This window comes from Copidosoma floridanum, unplaced genomic scaffold (assembly GCF_036245765.1).
Source record: "Copidosoma floridanum isolate Cflo_tuat_1 unplaced genomic scaffold, Cflo_Japanese_pri ptg000006l, whole genome shotgun sequence".
NCBI lineage: Eukaryota > Metazoa > Arthropoda > Insecta > Hymenoptera > Encyrtidae > Copidosoma > Copidosoma floridanum.
Genome location: NW_028321883.1, coordinates 25,591,360 through 25,615,882, shown reverse-complemented (window position 1 = coordinate 25,615,882; position 24,523 = coordinate 25,591,360). Strand labels below are relative to the sequence as shown.

At 44.0% G+C, this 24,523-nt stretch overlaps 2 protein-coding genes across 2 annotated transcripts in view; one reads left to right on the top strand and one right to left on the bottom strand.

Moving 5' to 3' along the window:
* LOC111643886 (uncharacterized) overlaps nt 1–24,523 on the top strand; it is a 146,061-nt gene that overhangs the window by 17,643 nt on the left and 103,895 nt on the right. The gene's annotated exons all lie outside the window — the stretch shown is intronic.
* LOC106647085 (uncharacterized) overlaps nt 1–24,523 on the bottom strand; it is a 72,799-nt gene that overhangs the window by 18,690 nt on the left and 29,586 nt on the right. The window contains exons 2-3 of the mRNA XM_089598335.1: nt 17,059–17,472; nt 4,329–4,462 (exon numbers count right to left, since the gene is read on the bottom strand). Coding sequence (XP_089454461.1) covers nt 4,329–4,462; nt 17,059–17,472 — 548 coding nt within the window. The remainder of the gene's footprint in view (nt 1–4,328; nt 4,463–17,058; nt 17,473–24,523) is intronic.

Below are 24,523 nucleotides of genomic sequence, written 5' to 3'. Positions count from 1 at the left end.
AGCTCCCGGGAGGGGAGAAAAAAGCTCTTTTTTAGCAAAGAACTCGGGATGAGATGAGCGTCGGCGCCGGCAGCGGTATTAGCTAAAACGAGCCCCGGCACTTATCGTTTAACTTCCGGCTTACGAAGTTGCTGAAGTGTGCACCGGCTTCTAAAGCTCGGGGCTACCGAGTGGTATCTCGCGACGGAGAAATTAGATTAGTTCGTTCGAGCAGTGCGTCTGTGTTTTTCTCTACACGTGACCAAGTGGTTAACATCAACGTGTTACACGCTACATGACTATATCGTGTACTACTGCAACTTTGGGCGTGTAAGATTTCGTTGCAAAATCGCGAACTATACTTGTAAGCCACTTCGATCGAGTGTAATGTGCGATACAGGTGTCGCGTGTATGTACAGGTGCACCCAATGTCTTATTCGCGCCCATGTAAGCCGGGATTTGTAAATCGATCCCTTCGTGGTGCACTTACATATATATATATATATTTTATATCGCGATGATGTTCAAAATATAGTTCAAATGCAAACTCGTCCGATTAGCTTATGTCATTTTCATTCAAGGGTTTAATCATCAAATGTCTTATGTACACTTAAAATGAGTTCTCAAACAAATTAATAAAATGAAGGTTTTAAAAGTTTGCAAGGAAATTTTAAATACTCTTCAAGTTAAATTTAAAAAATGAAAAAAAAAAAAAAGACTTTCCAAGCCCGAAACGTATACGTACATAGCACTATAACGAAAATCACCGCAACGGTCCCATAGTTCACTTCGCAGTTGGAAGTCTAAATAAGTAGTCGCACTCGAGCCTTTGAGACCACATCACCATAAAACGTTCCGCTGAGCCTATCCGTACATACACACGGGGAGTTGGGTCGCCACCTCGAGGGAGGGGGTCACAGAAGAGCTTTTCAAGGGGACGCCTGCGTGGGGGTTGGGGGGCCAAAGGACTCTTCCTCGAAGAGCCCCGGCTTGGCGTTATTAAGCGAGTAAATTAATAGCAGCTCGACGGGATCGTCGCTGGGGAGACGCCGCGCGAGGGGAGGCGCACACCCTATAGACTACACCCAGTGATAAACAATGCGCTCCGAGAGTAAGAGGGATTACTTGTGTATATGCAGTGTATATATGTATACATAATCGGGTGTGCACTTGATGCTGCGTGACACTGACATGGAGTCGTTGAGGGGTCGAGAGCTCTCTCTCTCAATGATCTTGGATTCCGGTCATTTGAATCCATCGAGTGGCCACGTGTTATCGTTATATGCCTACTTGGGGGGGGGACCTTCAAAACCTCCTTATCCCTCCCACCGCGCGTCGTGGAAAAACTACCCTCATCCCTCTTCGTATAAATAAACCAAGCCCGAAACTTTCCCTCTCGAGCGTATAATGTAGGTACAGGGGCCGCGTGCATCGCTTCGTTTTCATAAATCTTCCAAGAGCGCGGATCGTCCCTCTTCTCCACTTTTTGTTCTTAAAAAGACGAATAAGAAGGAGGAGAAAAACCGCATGGCATCGAAAATTCGCTCACAAATAAACGCACGGTCTCGTACACCCTATACCATCCACCAGGAGAAGGGGAGATAAAAGCTGGCACCTGTGGGAGCCGCAGAGTAGGCGTGCGTCGACGTCGAGAGGAGACGAAAGAAGGGGGTGGGAGGCTGGGAAGACAAGAGAGGTGGAGTGAAAACGTGGGGGAGAACCTAAACTATAGTTAGGTAGGGTTGCCCGCGCGCACACACGTACATCTCACGCGGAGAGCCCGCAGGGCGAGAGAGAGAGAGAAGAAGAGGAGGAAGCCAATCAATAAAGCCGGCGCTCGGTCTTCGGTGTATATACAAGGCACATGTAGGTATAGAGCAAAAGCAGAGCAGTGCTGCGAAGCGTTATATTATATATGCTAAGGGAGAGTACCCACTACGAAATTTCGGCTCGATTCGCTGCGCTGGCGAACTGCCTAGGCTATACGATAGGAATAAGCCTCCATATTATGTACGCCCACTCCCACGAGCGTAGATATATATATATGTACGTAAAGTAAGTGTGCGCGTACAACCTCTTTCCCTTCCCCCCGGGCTCCTTTCTCTCCGGCTGCTTTACGTATCACTACCCTCGTCTGCTCTTATTTTGGCCTTTTACCTTTCATTTTTTTTTCCCTCCCCCCCCTTTTTTTTTTTTCTTTTCACTCCACTGCTCCGTTTTGCATCGTGTGTGTTCTCGTTTGGAGCTCTTAACATTTGTATTTTTCACGAGTGTCCTTCGTACCGTCGCGATTTTTTGTGGAACGAACTTTACTCAAACGCCAAACTACTTTTAACGGAGCTTACCACTACGTATCCCATACACCATCTACCCACCGAAACGCGGTTACTCTGAAAAAAAAAAAAAAAATGTATATGCTCGTTTTTTCCGTCCCTGTTCCAGTGGGGATTACAACCTCTCTCTCTCTCTCTGCTCCGATCCTTCCTTGCACGGCTACACGTAGACACGACGAACCCATTTCCCTCTTGAGCCACAGCCATTTTGTAAGCGCGGGCGCGTTCGCTCGGTAATACGTTCGTCGTGTTCGTCCTTGCGAACGAGCCAATCGCGGGGGGGTGGGGGAGCTACACTACCAGCCGCGCAGCGGAACCCACCCTCCCTTCGATCTCCACGTATATATACCTCGTTCGTCGCTCCGAGGGACTATCTCCCCCCTTCCCTCCTCCTCCTCCTCCTCCTCTCTGCATATCCACTTCTCACTCGACAGATAGGTGCAGATACAAAGCGACGCGAGCTCTTTGCTCTCCCGAGAGAGAGCGAGTTAAAAAGGGGTTTGTAAGGGTGTAGGAGGGGGGAGGGGGATATATTTGTTGGGCTGGATTTAGCAAGCCCGGGAGAGCTTGGTCGGATTATACTGGATTTTTCATGAGGCGGGATCTTGGGTTATACCGGGGCGGCGGCGCTCGATCAAAGCGACAGCCTTGCTCTTAAATGCCTCGGGAGCACCGATGCGGCCTGTAGCGATCAAAGGTTGCTCGGGATTGGCGCAAGAGTGGCCTTTTGAAAAATCACACGCGCTCTCGCAACACGTCAACATTCCACCCGTGAGCTTATGCACACGTCAAATCTATAAATATCGTTTGTACACCAACGAGTTGGGAGGTACAAGTGCGTACATGGACGACGGGGGAAGTAGAAACAGTTGGCGCTTGGTAAGACCATTGGCGGAATTATCATTTCATCATCTTTGACCTACAAACTCTTGAAGCACTTTATTTTACCCGCAAAATTCGATGTTGAAGCAAAAAAACTTTTGTAATCCAGTAGTAGTATGGGAAAAGAAGTAATCAAGTGTCACGAAAGTCTTTACAGTGATGCTGGAATAAAAGTATAGTCATCAAAAATGTCGCGTTACATCGGAACGGTAACACGTTGCATCAATCCCCATATAATATCCCAACACGCTGTAACGAAATCTCTCGCGCTGTAGCTTCTACGAAAAGAAAGAAAGAAAAAAAAAAAGAATCCGGAATTTGCATTAAAAAAATGAAACAGTCCATTAATCAATCCCCCTCGTCATCATCCCAATTCTCTCTTCATCTTCTGACGTTGTATATATCAAATACCCGTCACCCATATCCAGCCGTCTCTCGCGCTAATCCCACTTTCCGGAAGAGAAACGGCTCCTCCTCGGACCCGGCTCTCGCATCTCAGCCCCGTTTCGTCACGTAGGTATATTTCTGTACGGGAGGGATTAGCCGCGCGGTTGCACGCGCCGGGCTTTTAACGGCCTCGATAAATTTCGGGCCCTCCTCCTCTCTTCTTTTTTATCCTCCTCCATTCGGTCAACTATCGTCGTTGTTCTTGTTGTTCCTTTGTACGCCGTAAAGTGAATTACTCGGCGATTCGGATTTCTCCCGGAGGAAGGAGGAGGACCCCCCCCGGTTTTATCACCCCCCCGTAAGACTCGTCCGTCGGACTGTTTACCTTTGCCTCGATTTTACGAGCAACGCCAAGGTTGTTGAGCGCGGAGATTTTTGTATTTTTTTTTATAATTTGTAATTGTACACATGAACACATTTCGAGGACAATGGAGTTTTTTTTTTCCATTCGCAACGTTACGAGGAATTGAAGGTCCATTTAACTCGAGGCAAAGTAAGTGGATTGAAAGAACTTGGGAGAAAGGAGGCAGCGATGCCCGCAGTACAGAAAAATAATGTATAAAAGTATAAAATGAAAGGCTGTAGAAAGGAGTGCGGATGAGGAGGTATGATAAAAAAAAAAAAAAAAAAAAAACGAAGTAGAATAACAATAATAAACATGTATATATATGTACACATAATACATACCCATAGGCGGCGAGCGTCGGGTCGTAAGGGTAGTAGCCAGTGGCCGCGGGCTGGAGGGCCGCAGTGCCCCAGGCGGCGCCCATGTCCGCCGTCATTCCCATCCCCGTCGCGTCCTTCAGCCCGTACGGATTTCCCTGCAAGAGAGAGAAAGAGACCCACGTTAGCCCATTCATTTCGTCGCATACGGTATACACACACGCATACATATATATATATACACGTAACCCCTCCAGCAGTGCCGAGCCATTGTCTGGAGGCTCCGTCCCTTTCTTTTTTTTTTCCTCCTGCTCTCGTTCGTTCCTTTTTTTCTTTCTTTATTTCCTTCTTTCTTTTTTTTTTCTGCAAAGAGACAGTACGCCTCGTGTATACGTACAGTTGCGCTGTAATTTTTTTTACCCTGTCCTCTTTAGCGTGCGCTTTCGAGCTTGCGAGCTTCGGTGCGGTGCATTAATTTAGACACAGGATATATCATGCATGTTTCTGTACTCGAGAGCCCCTTTGTCAAGCGTCACGAACTCTGTACGTACAATGTTTTGACCTTTCATCGCATTGGAAGAGAAGGAAAAAATAAATTGCTCGCCTTTCCTTTCGCTCCTGTATGGATTCGAAAATGAAACAACCAAAAATGAAGGAAAAAAAAAAAAAAAAAAGGTCTATGAGCAAGCTCGTACGTCACGATTATCCGAGCGAGTTATGCGACTAATGGCAGCATAATAGGATGTTATTAGTCCCGGGGCTTATACGGAAAGCCGTGGCTTCTGCCGCGCGCGCATTACTCACCGGCGGTGGCGCCGGCGCGTTTCGTATTTCGGCCTCTTCCCCCCTCCTTCGTGATGCCATACCCACCGTCGACTTACTTCTTAATTCCCCCCCCTCTTTTACCTTCCTCCCGAGACGTACTCGTTTTTTCACTTCTTCCTTACGGTATAGTGTATAACACACGTGCGCCCCGTATTCGGGTTTTTGACGATTTATAAACGCACAAAAAGCGCAAGGAGTGCAGTTGGGTATTATTCGGAGACGCTGTGTTTTTGGCGGGGGCCCTTTGAAGCGTCCTGCCAACGCCAATAGTATACATATACGCTTTGAAATTAATCGTGCAAGTTATTGAATTGCTTCGGTATAATATATCGTATACTGTTGTTTTAGCAAACCCTTGAATGCAAAGTATGAAACCCGCGGTTTGAACGTCCACGTCTCGCGAGGTATATACACCCCCAGATTTTATACCTTTGTCTCTCGTGCCCCGGAAAAGAAAACATCACGACGGCAAGTAGAGCAGAGCCGAGAGTGTGTAGTCGGGATCAGAAGTGGAGTAAAAAGAGGAGGAGGAGGAAGGAAGGAAGACACGGCTGCTCTGCTCCTCGAGTGCTCCTTTAATGGCGAACCACGGGTGGTCCGCGGCTCAACTATTGTTACATACCTACGCGGCGCTCTCTGGTAACGGCCGTCCACCTCCTCCACCACCACTGGCTTGTATACCTGTGTACGTAAATGTGTCGCACGAGAGAAAGAGAGAGAGATGAAGCTGGCATCGGAGGGGAGGGAAAAAAAAATAAATAAGGACGAGGCAAGTGCGCGGGAGAGTATTATTCGAGTCACGTGCACATACGTATCTCATGACTGAAATAACTCTACTCTATGTATTCTCGCTCGATTAAAAACCTTATGATCATGCTCCATCCCGTTCCGTCTCGATCATCGATCGTACCAATACACATATGTATATATAAGTGCGCGCGTGTTTGCGACTGGCCCGTGCACACGTGGGTAAAGTACACCAACAGCCCCTTTTTTTTATTCGTTCATTCTCCTCCGGAGCATCGTGTGTGTCTGTCCTATTGCCTCGTTTTTGCGTACACACCGGATATGTGTGTGTACCCTGAATGCATCAGGTATACGAATGTAATACAAGTATACGGAGAAAGAGCGCCGCGCTCGTGATTGTCCCTCGCGCATAAATCAATTTGTTCTCCCTCCTCGTCTGGCGTCTCTTTCCTTCTCCTCTGGTTTTTTTTTTTTTTTTTTTTTTCCCTGTTCGGTTCTTTTGTCAGGGGGAAATCGGCGCATGAAAAATCCTAATAGACCGACTTGTCGGAAGAACAGAACAAACAAAGTTTCTTCTTCTTCCCGTGTAATTGAGACCTGTCGCGGCTTTGTTTTTACACTCTTGCTCGCCCTCCTTCATGTATTTTTAGAGCCTGTACTTTTTTGCGAGCTGCATACGTTGTACGCTCGAGCAAAACAACCAATTGAGCCGAAGAGGGACAAAACAGCACGAATCTGCGATACATCGCGACAGCATCCTGATGTGTGATCAACACATGTCCATTACTCGAAAAATCGTACAAACAATAGAGGAAAATTTTTTTTTTTACATTTTCAATAAACTTGAATCTTTGATTGAATTTGATAATACGAGATAAATCATTGCTGCCTTTACGAAACCTCCATCCAAGTGAACACAGCCCACTGAAGACCATACATGTTCCGCAATGCACGTGATTCCAGTTTTACGCTCCGACTCGCGCTAAATAGATCCTCGCGATCGATGGACAAGAAAATTCGTACCTGTTGGCATCGGCCCGTTTCTGTACACTACCTGCCGTTGCTATCACCATTGACTAACCCATTTTCCAGTCCCTGGACGCGCTTCGTACCTACAAAGTACAGCAGTGGGCAATCAACACCTACACCCCACCTCCCAACGAGCAAATACTTTTTGCCACTACTTCCTCCCCCCCCCCATTCGTATAAAATTATATATTAAAACACTCATGCAGCTGAGCTAACCAAACGGCCAGAGACAGACTGTGTATATGTAGCAATGTAGCTGTAGGTTTGAAAGGCACAACGATGCTGGTAAACGATTAAACAACACGGCCGCGCCACCTCCGCGCCTTTGTACTTATCGCGGTCGCAAACGCACCCGAGTAGTGCAGCTTAGAACGTGAGGGGAGAAAGGCTGCCCTTCCTAATTAAGAGGACTGTGCTCCGGTACTTACATGTATGTATCAACACATAGCCAAAGTATCAGTTTGATTAATGCCAGTCGTCGGCAAGAGTTATAGCCCGGCGATACCAACGCGCGATATACCTACGCATTTTACACCCCAAGCGCTTCTCTGTGTGCATGTGTATAAGGTTCCGTCTCGTTTGCCGCTTTTTTTTTTTTTATATTTGAAAGGCTTCCGCGCACGCACCTGCGACCCTACGGTGCACGCGCGTGACCTTATACTCTTTTCTTTTTATATGCACTTACTTGCGATATGCTACTGCAGTGTTTCTACTTATGGATACTAAGTTGAGATCTACCCAACGTAACTACATATGAGTTTGCAATTTTCGAGAGTTTAAGTGGTGTGTGTAAAGATGAAGGTGAATGTGTGTTTTCCGCGACCCGCACCGCCAGTAGGTATGTGCGCGATGAAAGTGCGAGTACCCGTGTTTGTTGTGCGCCCTCTGTTATCTTTGCTACTTTTGTGTACATTATATATATATATACAAAAGTAAACGAGGGGAAATAAGCTTCATACCCATACCGTGTACGCGTGTAATAGGTACGATCTTTTTTTTTTGTTTTTTTTTGTGGTATCAGCTTAACATATACCATTTGTAAGCCCATCCTTGTATGCACACACGGCATATAGAGGGTAATTAAATGTGTAAGGTTAATTAAAGAGCTCTAATGCATTGTGTGTGTAGATATACTGTACGCGCGCGTACGACTCAGTTAGGGGAACATAATTGTTCAATTTTTGCCGTATAAATAATGCCTAATAATGGTAATGAAGGCAAAAAAAAAAGAATTCGCGTGTACAGAGTTACCAATTAACTTTAAACTGGACCCAAGTCCCGCAAATGAATCTCGGAACCTAAAGTGGCGCCACGAATCGACTCGACTTTTGAGATTACAGCCATGGACAGCGCGCATAAACGCTGCATATAACTGTATACCGAATGTAACACAATGTATGTATTATATATAGCAGCGTCACCTCGTCTTCAATTTTTCGCATTTTTTTTTTTTTTTTTTTCCTTTATCCGCGGACCTGTTTTCACCTACCCGCAGGTAAATGTATACGTATATCGAGACACACCACATGCAGTATTTATAGGTATTAAAATAAACGGAAGAGAGAGAGAGAGAGCTCATAAATACGGGAATCGCCTCCCGTGGCGCGCCGCCCATTTTCTCGCATTCAATGCTAATCCGATTCTTATTATATTATAATGCAAGTGTAGGTACACGCGTTGCGATAGTCTTGCTGTACAGGGGTGGCGCTCGTTTTTCCACCCCCCCCCTCCCTCTAAACGACGACGGATCGTGCATTGCATTGTGCAGTGTACGTACAAGTGCGCGAATTTACGACCCGGAATTTTAATTTTTATTAATTGACCGACGATTGTGCGCTTCTCCCTCCCACTGTATACATACCAATTCTTCTGGTGGTGGTGTTTGGTATGCTGTACGTATACCCCGGTAACATTGTCCGCGTAACGTTATAGCTGCGACCGGTTTCTCTTTGTTTATGTACATAAACCAAGTGATCGTCGAACCGAAAATTTCTGCTTTGCATTTGTTCTTAAACTTTCTTTTAGTACTATATACGTATACTCTTTACGAATCATCTGAATCTAAAAACTGAGGTGTCGTCTTTCGGGCCGTACTCGAAAAAAAAAAAAAAAAAAAAAAAAAAAAACATCCCATGACCCAATCTAAAACCTCGTCGTCCGCCGATTTTTCTCTCTCCCGCGTTTGAGCGAGCAGCAGTTAGTCAGGCGAAGCTTGGAAAACGATTATAAATAACATCCGATACCCGGCAAAAGGCATACATATACATACCTAAATATTAAACGCTGCGCGAAGCTGGTTCTCGGAGAGGGGTGGGGGTGGCACGAGCTCGCGAGTTAGCGCTATAGCTGTTGTTGTATGATTACACGATGTATTGTGTGTACGTATTATTGACGAGGCCACGGAGGGAGAAAGATATTATATATGTATACGTGTTTCCATCAGATACAGGGGCACGAAGGTAGACATTACTCGTTATCTGTCCGGGGGAGGGAAAAGTTTAGGTGCACGCGTATACATAACACATAGGTGGAGAGCCGCACGAGAAGGAGGGAGAAAAGAGGGCGTATTGTCATAATGGCTGAATATGACCGAGGCGAGATAACTGATCTCCCAGCCAGATCCGAGGGGAGGAAAGGTTGGTTTTTGCGCTTGTACGCGCTTATTCGCAATATTTATACACAGATATTGAACTGTTGTCGAGTGAATATAAAACGCGATTCAATTCGCAATGCGTACACCCATAATATGGTTGTCATACACGAAACGCGCGTCAGAGCTTATATAGAGTTTTACGATCAATCATTTTGTAGTGATGAACGAACGAGGTACATATACGAATGTAAACATTTAATAAACAGATAGAGCCCGCCCGAGAATCGTACAGTTGCGCGCAGCCGCGGCTAATGACTATGGACATCATGAAAGAATGGTCTTGCGATTTTGTCGCTCTAATTGATTAAAAGTGGCTGGAAGGGGATTCCGATACTCTGTTGGATTAAAGTTAATTTGGCGACTCTGGAATAATTGTAGCTATACTAATATATACTTGTATGTATATGTCTTGTCAATTTGTCAAGGATTACTAGCGAGCGCATCACTTGTGCTTTCAAAATCTGTACATACGACGATTCGCAAAAAACTCGCAGGTTATTGAAAATTTCTTGTCTTACGGTACTCGCTTCGACGGGTAATCGTCGCGTGTTGAAAATTATGGGCAAAAAGTATCATTCCGGGTACACCCGTGCGTGCTCCTACTGGAACTATCTCACCCGGAGAAGGTTAGAAAAAGACAAAGGGAAAAAATAATCACTGTAAATGCGGGAAAGACAAAAACGGAAAGGGAGCGATAGTCATCAGACTCCCGATAGGCTTGTGCGCTTCGACGTGACAGTAATTGTCATCTGTTTGTTCACGTATGCTACGTTCAGAACTTTTTTTTCCAAAACCATACAGCGTTCGTTTTGTGCGTACGTGTGTCTCGTAAAATTTTTCATGTACATTTTTCATGGGTAAAAAGTTGTTTCCATGACTTTTCCAGCTGCACGCTCATACACATAATCCGAAATCATTAACTTTTATCATTAAATTACAGCCATGTATCATGAGTACACACGTATGATTATTAATAATTTTTTTTTTTTTTATCTGCTTGAATAATATTGACAAACGTTTCCGAGGGTACGATTTATACGCTCATATATTCTGATTTGCAATCACAACTGGCCATGTATTTAGTCGATCAACGTCACAGAAATCGACATAAACAATAATAGCAAACTCAAGAAAACATGGGACCAATGACCGGTGCCAGTCTAAATACTCTCAAAAAAGCTCAGGATCCTCTTTGGTCCTCCCAAAAACATTTGTAATGAATCTACCTTCAAAGCATAAATTAACATTTGTACATGATGATTTGAGAGGCCTGAGCGTATATTATTGATAAAAAAAAAAAAAAAAAAAAAATTAAAGAGACAACCCATCAATAATGCAACGATCGTCGTAAAGATAAGTTATTTATTTACGTCTTTAGCATACACGAGTTGTCTTTTTTCAAATGTCTCCATACAGCATCAGAAACTCAATAGTATTCCAATGCATATTCTTTACATAATAAATAATCAACGAAGTAAACATCTGATCGCGGACTCCGATTAATACCAGTGGGTGTTTCTTTTTTTTTTTTTTTTTTATCACACCCCATTGTTATCACACATATTCACGCATACGACTCGCGTACAGTCACGCAAAACTGGTTTTCAGATCTCTATTCTCCACGTACGCTTTATCGCCAGCGGGTAGTCGTTTAGCGAATCGCGCATTTTATGCACAACCCGATGATTGTAAACGTGGCGCATACAGTGCTACATTAAACACAAGTGTACACGTCGCGCTTGCGGGGCGATTGCGATTTCCGAGGCGATGACGTATAATATAAATTACATTGTTTTAGTTCATGTGTGTGTGCGTGTGTACTATGGACATGTGTATAGAGGGCTTGTGCCGCTAACTGCGCTTTCAAGCGTTGTTATTATTGCGATATGAAGCGACATCGCGTTTTTCAGCTTTGGCTCGTTGAAGAGGTGTTTAACTCGAGATCGTGCAATTACGCGATTGTACGGATGGTTATTGAATTTAATACGAGGTTTTTTTTTTTTTTTTTTTTTTTCGTGCAATAGAAAATATTTTATTCAGCGCTCGTGAGCTGATACATCGAATAAGTATGTTTTCTACTGTTTTCATTTATTAATAGAATAAGTAGGTAGGTATCATGAATATTGCAGCACAGTCATTTTTGTGTTTGAATGAACGTTCCGAGAAATTAAGGCGCATGCAATTTACATTTTTAAGTATCGATTTTTGGAAAAAAGGTCACACACAACGTTTAAAAGAGCACAAATTGTTGAAGTGCACATAAGTTACGATAACGTGTACGTGACGGTTTACATTATCATCAAAGAGCGACGTCATTGCCTACTACATAATTATATTGATAAAAATATACGTGTTTAGATAGTTTAATCGTCGCAATTTTGTAATGAAAGCAAATGTACTCCAAACTATTTGTCTGGCTAATAAAATAAAATATGACTGTTTGACTAACAAATATAATTATATACCTGTACGTGTTATGAATTTGAAAAGTGAAAATGGACAATCAGACAAGAAGTAATGAAATAGTAATCGGAACAATTATTTTCATGTCATTCTGGATCACCCTTCACCCGGTTGTTACTCTAGTTTTTTTTTTTTTTTTTTTTTTTTTTTTTTTTTTTTTTTTTATCTATCTTTTAGCAATAAATTTCCATTTGCAGTTGATTATACGTTAGGAAAGAACAAAAAAAAGCACTAATTCTCCTCACGAGTAGTGCAAATAGCCTATCCAAAGAATCGTATCGAGTCGGCGGTGCAAATTGTAACCGTATGTAAAGTATCGGGATTCCATTATCGTCACTTACTACATTATATCAGTGTACATAAACTCTTTTTTTTCCAAATATAGGTCAATTAAATCTCTCGCCTCACCTGCTAACGATGTCCCAATCTACTTTTTTTCAAATCCACCGACTGAAACATCCTCCCTCTACATACACGTACAGTAAATTTAATAAACTGAGCATCCGAGAGAGTGTAGGCAACCTTAATCAGTAATTAATAAGAGATGCAATTAAAAAAAAAGTATAATAATAATAATAATAATAATAATAATAAAGCAAGAAAAACAGAGAATAATGCACGCCTAGCCACACGATAAAACATTAATTAGCGTAAATATATATGAACGCGAGCACGGTAGAAACAAAAAAGGAGCTACCATTCCAATATTCGCATAAATATTGCAAACTAGACGCAGCAAGGGAGGGGGGGGCACGAAAATGCACGAGAGAGCCAACCAACCAACCAACCAATTAGCGTCGATTACCAATGCACGCGTGTCATGTTGTACCATGAGCAAGTCTTAATTGGCTATTTTTTTTTTTATACATATCGAAGCGTGAGTCCGTGCAAGCTCGAAAATGTGTATATTACCGCGGTCTCTCATATGGTGCACCCATACGCTTTATCTATATACCGTCGGGGGAGGGAGACAATTGCACGCGGGTTTGATTGTATCGCCGAGCGTTCGAATAATATCGAGAACGCTTTTCGGGTAGTGTAATAAAATTTATCGAGCGTAAGACTTTTTTTCGCGATAAAAGAAGTGGGGGCGCTATTTTTACTCCGCGCGCGTGCATTTCCCGGTAAATTGTCCAAAGAGTTACGGAAACAAGACGCGGCAATTAATTCAGGCTTGAAATAATAAGTGTCGACGGAACGAGCTTTGTGTTGTTTTTTTTTTCCAAAGTTTCGAGAAATAGCTGCTCCCAAATTTATCTGTGAGCGCTAAACTAGCGCAGTTTATTACGCGACCGGAGACGACGACGGACGAACGCGCACTGGAAAAAGAATTACAAAAAAAAACAAAAAAAAAAAAAAAAACATAAAACCAAAGGGTGAATTTAGGTAACAGCGAGTGACAAATCAGTCTTCAATTTGGGATTTTATGGTTCGCGAATGACACGAGTGCCCGATGGCACATACAATGTATCTTTCTTCCAAAAATAGTCCAAAAGTCTCGGCTGCCGATGCTCAGCTATACTCGATTTGAGGTATTTAACACGTGTCCGACTCACGTAAGTGTATGCCGGGATCTCGAGTAGTTCGACACGCTGTACTACTCGTGTCGGTGACTGCGATCGTGTACACACACATCGCTTTTGCCGCTCAGCTGCGTGTATATTTTTTCATCTCCCGTCAACAAGTCCCGCGCCTGACAAATAACCTTTTCGCTCGGGTGCATTAACGCGTATTTTAAGATAGCCATCGCGCGGGTATGGTCCAAAAACCCTGAGCGGGGACGATTAATTCGAGAAAAAGGGGGGGGGGGGCTCGTGGTATTTTCTCGCTTTTCAGGGGGCTTTTTTCAGGTTGGAAGCGGGGAATTCCTGGGTGTCTCTCCCGCAGCTCGACTGGCACATTGAAAAACACAGAGGGGAATTTATCACCCACCCCCCTCCCGGTGAATTCCTCTCCGGCGCGTCTTCCACGAAGCTTTCCGCGTTTCACTCGCCCCTGGGTTGTACTGCACTGTCATACATTTACTCCGCGTGTATCGATTACCTCGCTTTTCACCCACAAGCGCAAGCTACGTTAATCAGTCCTCTGTATTGCGTCTGTGATTGAGCGCGTGACGAGATGTTTTTTGTCGGGTAACAAGGTGCAAGCCACCTGCTTCCAATGACACGTCTACTTAGCATTTGCATCAACTTTTTTGCGCCCCCCTTACACGATCGTCGCGTGTATAGTTTATAAATAGTCGGGTCGATTTTTCGAGCTCGTACGTACTCATTCCGATGTATATTCGAGACGTTGGGGAAAGAAAAAAAAAAAAAAAAAAAAAAAAAAAAAATATGTACACACAAGTTAGCACCAATAACTTGCGACGTTTGAGCTCGTTTACATGCTTTCGCGAACTATTTTAACGCGCGTGATTGATGCACAAGACCCACCTCCCCCCGATGGCCCTTTGATTAAATCCGCCGCAAACTCTGCACTCCATTATTTCGAAAGCTTTTTCGGCGAGTCTGGGCTAATTCGCGGCTGAGGCTGAGAAATGAGCGTCGGAGAGAGAGAGAGAGCGGACGAACCGATCAATCTCCCTCGACGAAAATACCGCGACGATACTATCCTTGGACGCGCTCTCCTTGTGCCTTTGCTCTACTAAGAATACAGTCACGTGGCAATCTTCCCCGCGTGTGAAATAACCAGTTAGCTTCGAGTGTCATTTGTTTGTCTGCGCTCGGTAAACAGTACTTGAACAGGCGTGCAAAGTGCAGCAGTTCTGCAAGAAGTCATCGTTATACGTAAACCCAACAAAATAAACACCTCATCGCGTTTTCTTCGTGTATGTATATATTTATAGTATTGCACTTGTTGCGCTAATCACTCGATTCTATTGTCAACTACAATGATGTCTTTTACGCAAGTTTCAGGTGTATGTACGCAAATTGCTCGATCTATCAAGCTATTCGTAGCTTTTAACATGAATTTGATGAAATCGAAAAATTTACGTGCTTAGCAATGAGTCGTCACTTGGAATTGCAAACGAGAGATTAGCGCCCGAAACACGATTAATGTGTAAATAACTTTCTGGCTGTGTATCTCCGTGTAAAGTGCCATAAAAACAGCTCGAAACACGTGTACTGTATACGCGTCCTGGAGCCACTTACAGACGTGTGTATATTGATTAGGAAGTTCGTGCTCGCGATGTACATTTGTTTCTCTGCGCACCTTAATTGTTCCGATCGATGGACCGGAAAATTTGACCTTCTTTATCTCGTGACGAGTAACAAGTCCACGTATCTAGCGGCTGTCTTCGGCTTCTCTAAAAATATCTCTGCATGCGGAGCTCGACATGTATAATATGAGTGCACGCACGGGCTCCCAAAGAAACGACGTGCCTTGTAGAGACACAAGAAAAATTATCGTCTCTCAAAGGCTTCCCGCGACCACGTAGTGGTTGTCTAATGTGCAGATGCTTTGATTTCTTTGTTTTGTTTCGTGTTTCGAAAAATTGGGATTGTTAAGGCGGGTCCCGTACGATTCAATTGTTTGTTTTTGTGACGGCATTTCGGCTACACGAAAAGGAAGCTCTGAATGAATGATAAAACAGTAATTTTCGTACTTGGCTGGATGCGCACTATTTTTCTTACTGAGGGCGCAATAAACGTCGAAAGATAAAAAACCAAACCAAATGTAGGAAAAAATACATTAGTATTAAAATATAATACATTACGTTTGTTAAGATTCATCCATTGCACTATAATGTAGATGATTGTTGCTTCATTTATCATTGTTTTTAATCATAATGTTTTTTTTTTAATCAAAAAAGAAAGAAACCATTCATTCCTTCAATGGACGAAGATATCTGTTATGACAATTTCGTATTTAGAGTCAGTAAATTTTTCTTAGATGTTCCATCTCATCGCATGAGTAGATACATTTCAGTGGGCAAGATCGGGGGATTGAACCCTTTACCATTGTTACCCATGGTCGCATGCTTTTACCACCCAGCCCATATGGACCAAGTTGGACTCAGTACTTTTCTTATCATTAACGCTTAACAAGCTTCTGCGATGAAGTATGAGCAAGCGTGATAAGTTAGGAGAACCTGTACATTACACACCTATGAGCCAGCCAAGTGGAGATGCACAAACACGCTGTCCAAATTCTTTACTTTCGCTCGGGAATTGTATATACAATTTTACACCTTTCCCTGGTTAAGGAGGTAGAGGTTTTTTTTTCACCAATTAAATTTCTAGCCAGAGATCATGTATAAGTAATTCCAATGCAGGAAGCCAAACTAGATTCTCGATTGATGTTTAAAAAGTATGGTAAATGCGACAGAGCCACAGTTAAAGTAAAAATTTGTACGTATTCACTAGTTGAGATCTATGTCTAACTATCTCACAAACCCATCTTGGTGATCGACACACTGTTTACGCACTTTTACGAACAGCGAATCGTATGGAATGGAAACTGCGAGTAAAAGTAGTAACAGCAATGTTTGGTCGGACGGATTTTTTTCGTGGCACGCTTCGACCAACCGCACTCGGGTACAAAATTTATTGCGTACACGCGCGTTACACGTACATTTTGATGATATTTTAAAAACTTTGTTTTTTTCCTTCTCCGATCACTCGCAGATACACGTAGCCAAGCCACCGACTCCCATATTGGTGATTTTCACCAAATATCTCAGAGCCGAGCGTTTTACAGGCTACAACGCACCGATTGAGCAAGTTCAGTGAATATCATTCGAATTACAAGCCGAGAGATAACATCTCGGAAATGCAAAAGCCGTGCTCATTCGCGCTAATCGATATTTACGCTTGCCGCTGTACACTTTTTTTTTTCTTTTCTTTTCGCAAGCGCTACATAAATCACGATTCGAAAAATGTACGAGCCAACAACAATCCCACACTTTCTATACGCCGAGCGCGCGGAAGGCCAAGTTTCACCCACTAACGCACGCAACGCAAAAGGCACGAGCACGGGAGCGAGATAAGAGCGTAGTAGGAAATCGAAAAAAAAAACAAAAGATAGAAAACTCACGAGTGGCGAGTAGAAGGCCGAGCTGTCCATGCCGATGCTGGGGTAGGGGCCCTGGTCGGTGCCGGAGGGCGTGGGCGTCGGGTACGAGGAGTAGGAGCCCGCGGTGGGAGCGAGCCTCGGGTAAGCGCCAAGGGCCAGCCTCGCCGCGCTGTCGTACTGGCACGAGCACACGGTCTGCCCGGTCACGGGGTCGGTCATCATGGGCCGGCCGTTCTCGCAACATGCCGTCGTCGCCCCCGTCGTCGACCCGCCCACCGGTGTGCTGGTGCCACCCCCGCCGCTGCCTGCCCCCGGTGTCGTGCCTGTCGTCGTTGCTGTCGACGAGGAGGGCGAGAGGGCGCCCGGGCTGAGGGCGCCCGCTGACGACATTGCGGGCGACGTGGCTGTCGTTGGCTGGCCTCCGCTCACCAGGAGCTGCAACAAAAAAGCACGAGGATCATGTGATTATCGAGACAACGAGCAAACTTTATTTTTTACGTCTTTTGGTCCCAACTCATTGCGTTACTATATCTTATAAATACATCAAGTATATCTCATGTCGTTCACCAAGGAGGCGTTGAGCTATAACATCGGGGTATCTCGGTAATATTGCCTTTTTGGTGGGTCGATTAATACAAATAGCGTGTAATATGGGTGCGAGAAAATTCGTATATGGCATAAATATAACAGTATAATATATACACGGATATTGTACATGTCCCAACAGCGACTTGCAGTTCTCGATCGTCCCCTCGTGCACTTACTCGTACCTCCTCTTTTATTCGTCGCTCGTAAAATCCATCCTGTCTCCCGCGTGCATGGGTACAAAAAAAAAAAAAAAAATGAAGCGTAATAAAAATCCCCGGCAGGAATCCGAAAAGCGAGAGCCAAGAGGAAAGAAAAACAACCGGGAAACAAATATGTATACGCGCGTGAAACTCGCGGAGAGACACGAGCGACTCTCCATACAACAATAATAGCTATACCGCCTCCACCCCTCGCCACCTCCCCCCTTTCTCTTGACGTCTATTGGGCGCGGCTCTATTTTTCACCGAGCCATTGTTTTCCTTGACACCCATGTGCGTGCGTATACCACCGCTGCGAGGAAGTTTATCCTCTCTCCGCGAGCTCGGGACACGCGCTGGTGATGCCGGCACCGCGAAGACGAAGCTACACCCCTATATGTGTGCGCGCTCTAGTCCCAAATTTTAGGAGGAAGAAACTTTGTACACTGTTTTTGGGTAAAAAGCTTTGATTGAATTGAATGCATTGCACGTTACGGTAGATATAATGGTGCACTTGTTAACTTTGAGGGAGGAAAGAAATGAAACGGAAAAAAAATTAAAAGCTTACTATTTCATTGGCCTGTTCTCGAAAAATGGGAACTAAATAAAGAGGATGTAATAATACATTTTCCTTTATATCATTGTAGTTTGGATAAAATTCCGAGGGGCTGCGCACTCTGAAGTCTTTTGGAGACTTCCAAGATCTTTGAAAGACTGAGAATGACTTATGAAGTGTTTTCAAGAGTGCGCAGCCCCTCGTAAAATTCGTAGTGATAATAATTGAACGACAACATAAAAAGTCACTCTATCCAAAAGTTGTACTTTTACGATGTCAATCGTGGGACCAATAACGGTATTTGTATAACGATATTTGATTAAAATGTTTAAAAAATTAAAAAAAACACGCTGTATGTTCATTACAATCGGACGAAACAAACTATTAAATGTAAACGCGGGGCGCAGCATAAATCAAAGGGATAACTCAAACAACAATTAGAATCAAAGAAGCTTTACAAACTTCCACTGCTACGCCTCTACTTCTTCTTCTCTCAAGTACAATCAAAGCCTCTTTCAGCCTCATGAAAGACGAACGGTGCGGAAAGAGGGGGGCGTGCATTAACAGGGACTGCTCGCCGAGGCGGGGAATCACACTTTCGAGAGCCCTTCGGCCCACTCCGCGCTTAATTGAGTTTTTTGCCCGCCGAGAGGCGCCAAACGCCCGAAGAAAGAGAGCACAAAACAAGCAACCTAGCTATAGCCGGCTAGAGAGGCCGGAGGGGGATGAATTTCAAGGAGGAAGAAGGGAAAAGGGGCCGCCCCGCGTCGAGGCCGCTTTTATTCATGCGCGGTTTTGCCGACCGCCTCAACCCGTTCGACGCTCGTAGCGGATGAATCTTCCTTTTCTCTCTCCTCATTGCTCTCCCTTTTTTTTTTTTCTCCCTTATACGGACCCTCTCGAGGTCCAATGTGAGGCTTTTCAATCGCATAATCAAACGTGCATTTGCAATTCATCCAATACATAATGCAACAATTTACACGGTGATTATTACCAATAATTTTACCGCTTATTCGGTACCAAAGTGGAAAGCCGCGCAAAAACGACGCTCGACGGCGAATTAAAGAGCGAGATAAGATCGAAGTGGGTATGAAGTTTCTTCTCTCCGGGCTCCCTGCCGCGTGTAACGAGACACCGGCACTTCGTTGCAGGCGAACTTCGGCGTACGTGTACATTGAAGTCGATTCTAAATTTATATATATATACACTTGCGCGTTGAGGCGAAGCGGGAGTTTGACGTCGTTTTGAATTACAACATTTTCAACACCTGAACCCTTATTCGTTCGAGCGATGCTGCAGGCACATATCCACGTTTGCGCGTGTAGTAACTGCTTTCGTGCCTAATTCACAGCTTCTGGGCGAAGTAAAAGTCAAAGAAAAGAGGCTCAACTTCGGGCCCCTGTTGCGCAGCTTCGCTTGGGTCTAGAATTTCAAAACGGTGTCAAAAAAAAGAGGGGACTCTTTTCCAAAGGATACCCGGTTTTTGTCCTCTCTCTCTTTTGTTTTTTAAGCATATTTTTGAGCCTTCGAGCGGCTCGATCGTTTTACTATTTGGCACTTTGAAAGATTTATTTCGCGGGTGATGGGTATACTTTACTGGCGTTGGTTTTCGAGGAAATTAAAACTAGGTTTTTTGTCTAGCAGTGCCTCAATCGTCTTATTTAGTTACGCAGGACCACTCGATAGCTTTGCTATACTGAGTAACTCGAAACTTTTTTTTCTTGCATACAAAATATGATGATTTTCTTACCGAACAATATATATATATTAACAACTCCATCGGTGGTCGGTGATGCGTCAAGAAGTAGACTACTTTCTGTTGTTGGTGGAAATAAACATTATTATATAAACAGATTACGGATCGATATTTATTTATACGTGTAAAGTGACATGCCATGAATAAGTATTACATGTGGGAACCGTAGAGTTATCGACGTACTGTGCATTCATCACAACTTCACGGAGTGAATCTGCATGGGTATACCCGACGGACAAACGCGAGAGAAAAGGCGCACAGGTCGACGCGGGGTCATAACGAAATAAGGAAAAGGCGCGAGAGGAGCTGGCGATGAAATTTCTCAGGCTTGATTGTATCGCGAAATCGTTACGTATATTTATGGGCACAGGTACTTATACCCGTGTACGATTGAAGCACTCGCGTGGCATTGTTTGAGAGACAAGCTGCTGAGGGAACGAGTGAATTCGGGAGGCCCTTGTTATTGACACTTTATGAAAGCGGAAGCTTTTCGACCTCGTACATGGCCCCGTCGTTGTCGTGCATGTTTATGTGTATGCACGTGCGCGCATGCAGTGGCGATAAGTTACGTAAACGTTACTTATGGCGTGTGATACTCTCCGTATACGATCGCAAAGTACTTTTTTTTTTTTTTTTTTTTTTTTTTTCTTTCTCTCGCGGTTGAATTAGACTTTTACTTTCATACGAGTAGGCATGTACAAGCTACGTACACTTATTACAACGACAATACAAGCATCAACACCCTAGGCGCCTGTTTTACGTAATACTTGCTTCTTGTTATAATTTAAAAAGGAAAAATCAAAGTAATTGAGTCGTCGGCAGTAGAGAATCCAATCTTTTTCTCCTATACAATACACACTTCTCGCCTCGGTTTAACTCGTGTACATTCACAGCGTGTCATGTCGGTACAAGAGTTTTGAAACGACGGCCGATAAGAAACAGCGGCGTAACGTATGCATGCCGTGACGACCGTGTGTATACGTATGTATACATACCTTTTAGAGAAAAACTACGGGCTTATCGTCGACGTCGTCTCCAAGAGGCAAGACCTTGTTAAGGATATACAACTTACACGAACATATGCATGGAAGCGACGGCCTTTTTTTTCTTTCCTTCGTGTAAACCAGTAAACGGACGCGATTGATAAACTGCTCTCGTGATTGTGCATCGAGGTTTTTTATTTTTTATTTTTTCGATTCCCAGAACTCGGTATGCGCACATATTTTGATAAATTAATTGAGTTTCTTACATGTACACTCGGTAATTCTCATTTCGCAACTTTTTCTAGGTATTTCTGTTTATGCGTACGAGTATCCGAAAGAATTTCCGTCCGAAGGACCTTTTTTTTCCTGAATAAAAATGCCCGCCCGCGATTTTCGCCGAGCAGTTGTTTCCACCACTAAAAACGCTCCAACATCTCACGGGGACAATAAAATCCTCCAGTAGAGTCAAAACTGCGTGCATTACGAGGCCGTTTACGAAAATACGGTTTCGAGCTCGAACGGCTTCGAGTGTGTAGGAGGAGAGCCATCAGCACCCCGAGACATCTGCCTTTAATTAGGAAGCGTCGTAAAACCCCGGGACCCTTCCTTCTGATCCTCGTTAAAAAAAAAAAGCGCGCCGCTCCAAGCGTATGTACGCGTTTTACAAAACACACACAGTGTACATGTATACACCGACAAAATCCCGGAGATCCTCGAAAAGGGAAAAAAAGTCTGGCAACGACCGGGTGGTTTTTGTGGCCCGCGATCTATTCGAGGTGTTAAAGAGCCCGTTAAAGTGGCAGTAACGCGCGACATTGAGGACCCGAGGGTTGGAGGGGGGGGGGAGCCGGAGAAAAGACGCGTTAAAGCGCGCGATAACGAGAGCGCGGAGGAAGGTGCGCTCGAGAGGGGAGAATCAATTTTCGTGCCTATAGGTACACGGATGGGGAGAAAAAAAAAAAAAGAAAGAGAGCTCGAGTCGTTTTTTTTAGTCATATGGAACGGAGAGACGAGGGATAATTGCCGATGATGGATCATTCGCGCCCGTGATTAATCGAGCGCTCCGTCTATCGGCATTGCGTAATCTCGCGATCATATGTATACACACCATCAAGTAATAGGCATTTGTTGTGATTATACACGGCGTGGAAGGAAATTTAACGCGGGAAAAGGGCGTGAGTTTGTACTCCATCGCGTAGCCTAGGGGTAGAGTAACAAAGTTGGTATAAAAATGACGCAATGTGGACCAGACTCGAGAGCACACCCAAGGGCCCCAAAGTCGGCGACGACAACGTTGCACAGCGCAGCGATACCCGAGAGCCTCTCCTCCTCGAGAGACAAGAGAGAGAGAGAAGGACTCTCGCGCGCGGATGTGTGTACATAATACACCTCGTCCCGCGCGAAGTGGAGAGCAACCGGTTTTCGCCCTCCCGACGCGCTGCTTCTCTCCCCGGCCGTGTTGATGAGGCCCGCTCGCGCGAAGAAGTCTCGCTTGGGGCCCCCTCGGTGTGCCCAATTATCGATAAGGACACGTGCGAGTGTGTGCACAACCCTCCCTTCTCTTCGTCATTTCTATGTGTCCCTTCCTTTCTTTCTTTTGTTTGGTTAGTATATAATATATATATGATGCTCAAGTGGTGTAGGACTTGTTAATATGAGGTTTGAAGTAGGTATGAGCACGTGCGCGAATATACCTTGGATCAAAAGCAACGGTATTGCTTGAATCATGGATATCAAAATGTTGGTGTCCTCTAATGGTTGTAAGTACATATATAGGTACCAACTTACATTTCATAGCCGTGTAATTTAAAAAAAAAAAAAAAAAAAAAAAAAAAAAAAAACAACAACTTTACAGACAGCGTTTACATGGTACGCGACACGTTTTGGTGGTACGAGAATAGTGTAGGATCACAAGGGATTACGGAGAGAGCGTCTCGCGTGCTCGATGGCAGTTCCACGCGCGGATATACAATATTATCCTCCCCATTCTTATTTAAATTTACCATTGTGTGTATAAAAATTTATCAAAGTACACCCACACGCGCGCGCCCCAGCGGTGTTTACAATAATAAGCTTACACATAGGTTACGGAGTATAATATCCTGACAACGTAAATTTCATTATAACAGCATGTCGGGGGGGCTTGTCCTCTCTCTCGATCGGAGTCGCGTGCTCGGGAGCATTATCTGTCTCTCGCGTCGTTTATTTTTTTATTTATTTATTTATTTGTTTTTTTTTTTTTTTTTCTACTACGCTCACACTCGCGTTCGAAAGCGTGTATTGTGTCGATGGAAAAATAGAGCGATCCATCCACGCCAGTCCGAAAGTCCATTATAGACTGGACGGGAAATAAATTACCCCGACAACGAGAGCCATTGAAAAAAAAAAAAAAAAGGAAAGGAAAGAAATTGATAAACAACAAACTTGCGATCCAGTAGTCCACGCGCGTGTGTCGCGGTCACCGAATCAATTATATAAAATTAATCAACGTCCGCGTCGGTCGTTCATTAGCATATACCTTCGTCGATCGAAAAAGCCCAGTTTCACCGGGTACAAGTCCACATAATATATTTTCGCCTCTTTACCACACACATATGCACACAATATCGAATTTTCAAACTCGCTCGTCGTACGGTAGTTGATAGATGGTTGGCTGCCGTATCCTAATTAATCGACAGCGCAACGACATTTACCCTACACATCTCGACAGGTATACAAACGCCTTCTTTTTTGTATACAACTCGGCTTACGCACGAGAGAGAGAGAGTCCCCCGATCGTGCAGTACAGATTACCGAGATCTCGAGAATCGCGGTAGGTGTATCTGTATTATATCTCCATGTACGCGAATGGGCTCATTCAATTTGTCAGATGCAATGGTAGAAAGATCGTGAGCCAATGCGTATAGTATTATAATTTGGCGGTGACAAATCGCGCGCTTTTTCGCGTATACATTCATCCCCCCTTCATCGGAACCCCCTGACTACCTACTGTTCCGTGTCAATGTCTATCGATGCCTATCGTTGTCTCACGTTATTGGTTTTTCATTCGGCTTAACTGTCTAAAACTGAATAAGTGAACTCATTCTTACTTTGGACTGAGAAATGAAAAACAATAATAATTGGTACGTACGCTTTTCGTTAAGATAGCTATGCACAAATATTTTAAGAGTTAAAACTTCACTGTTTGAATGTCCTCTCGTGTTTCTTTCATTCCGTTATGATATTCATAAACTCGAGCGGTTAATTAAACGGTGATTTAAACGATTTGACATCTTACATCCAATCAAACTCAAGTGTTGAAAATTAGTGACAACGAAAAGCTATTTGAGTATTTCATTTTTAAAGTACTTACAAATGTATACCGTCATACGTCATCATCGCAATTTGGTACACGTAAAAAGCATAA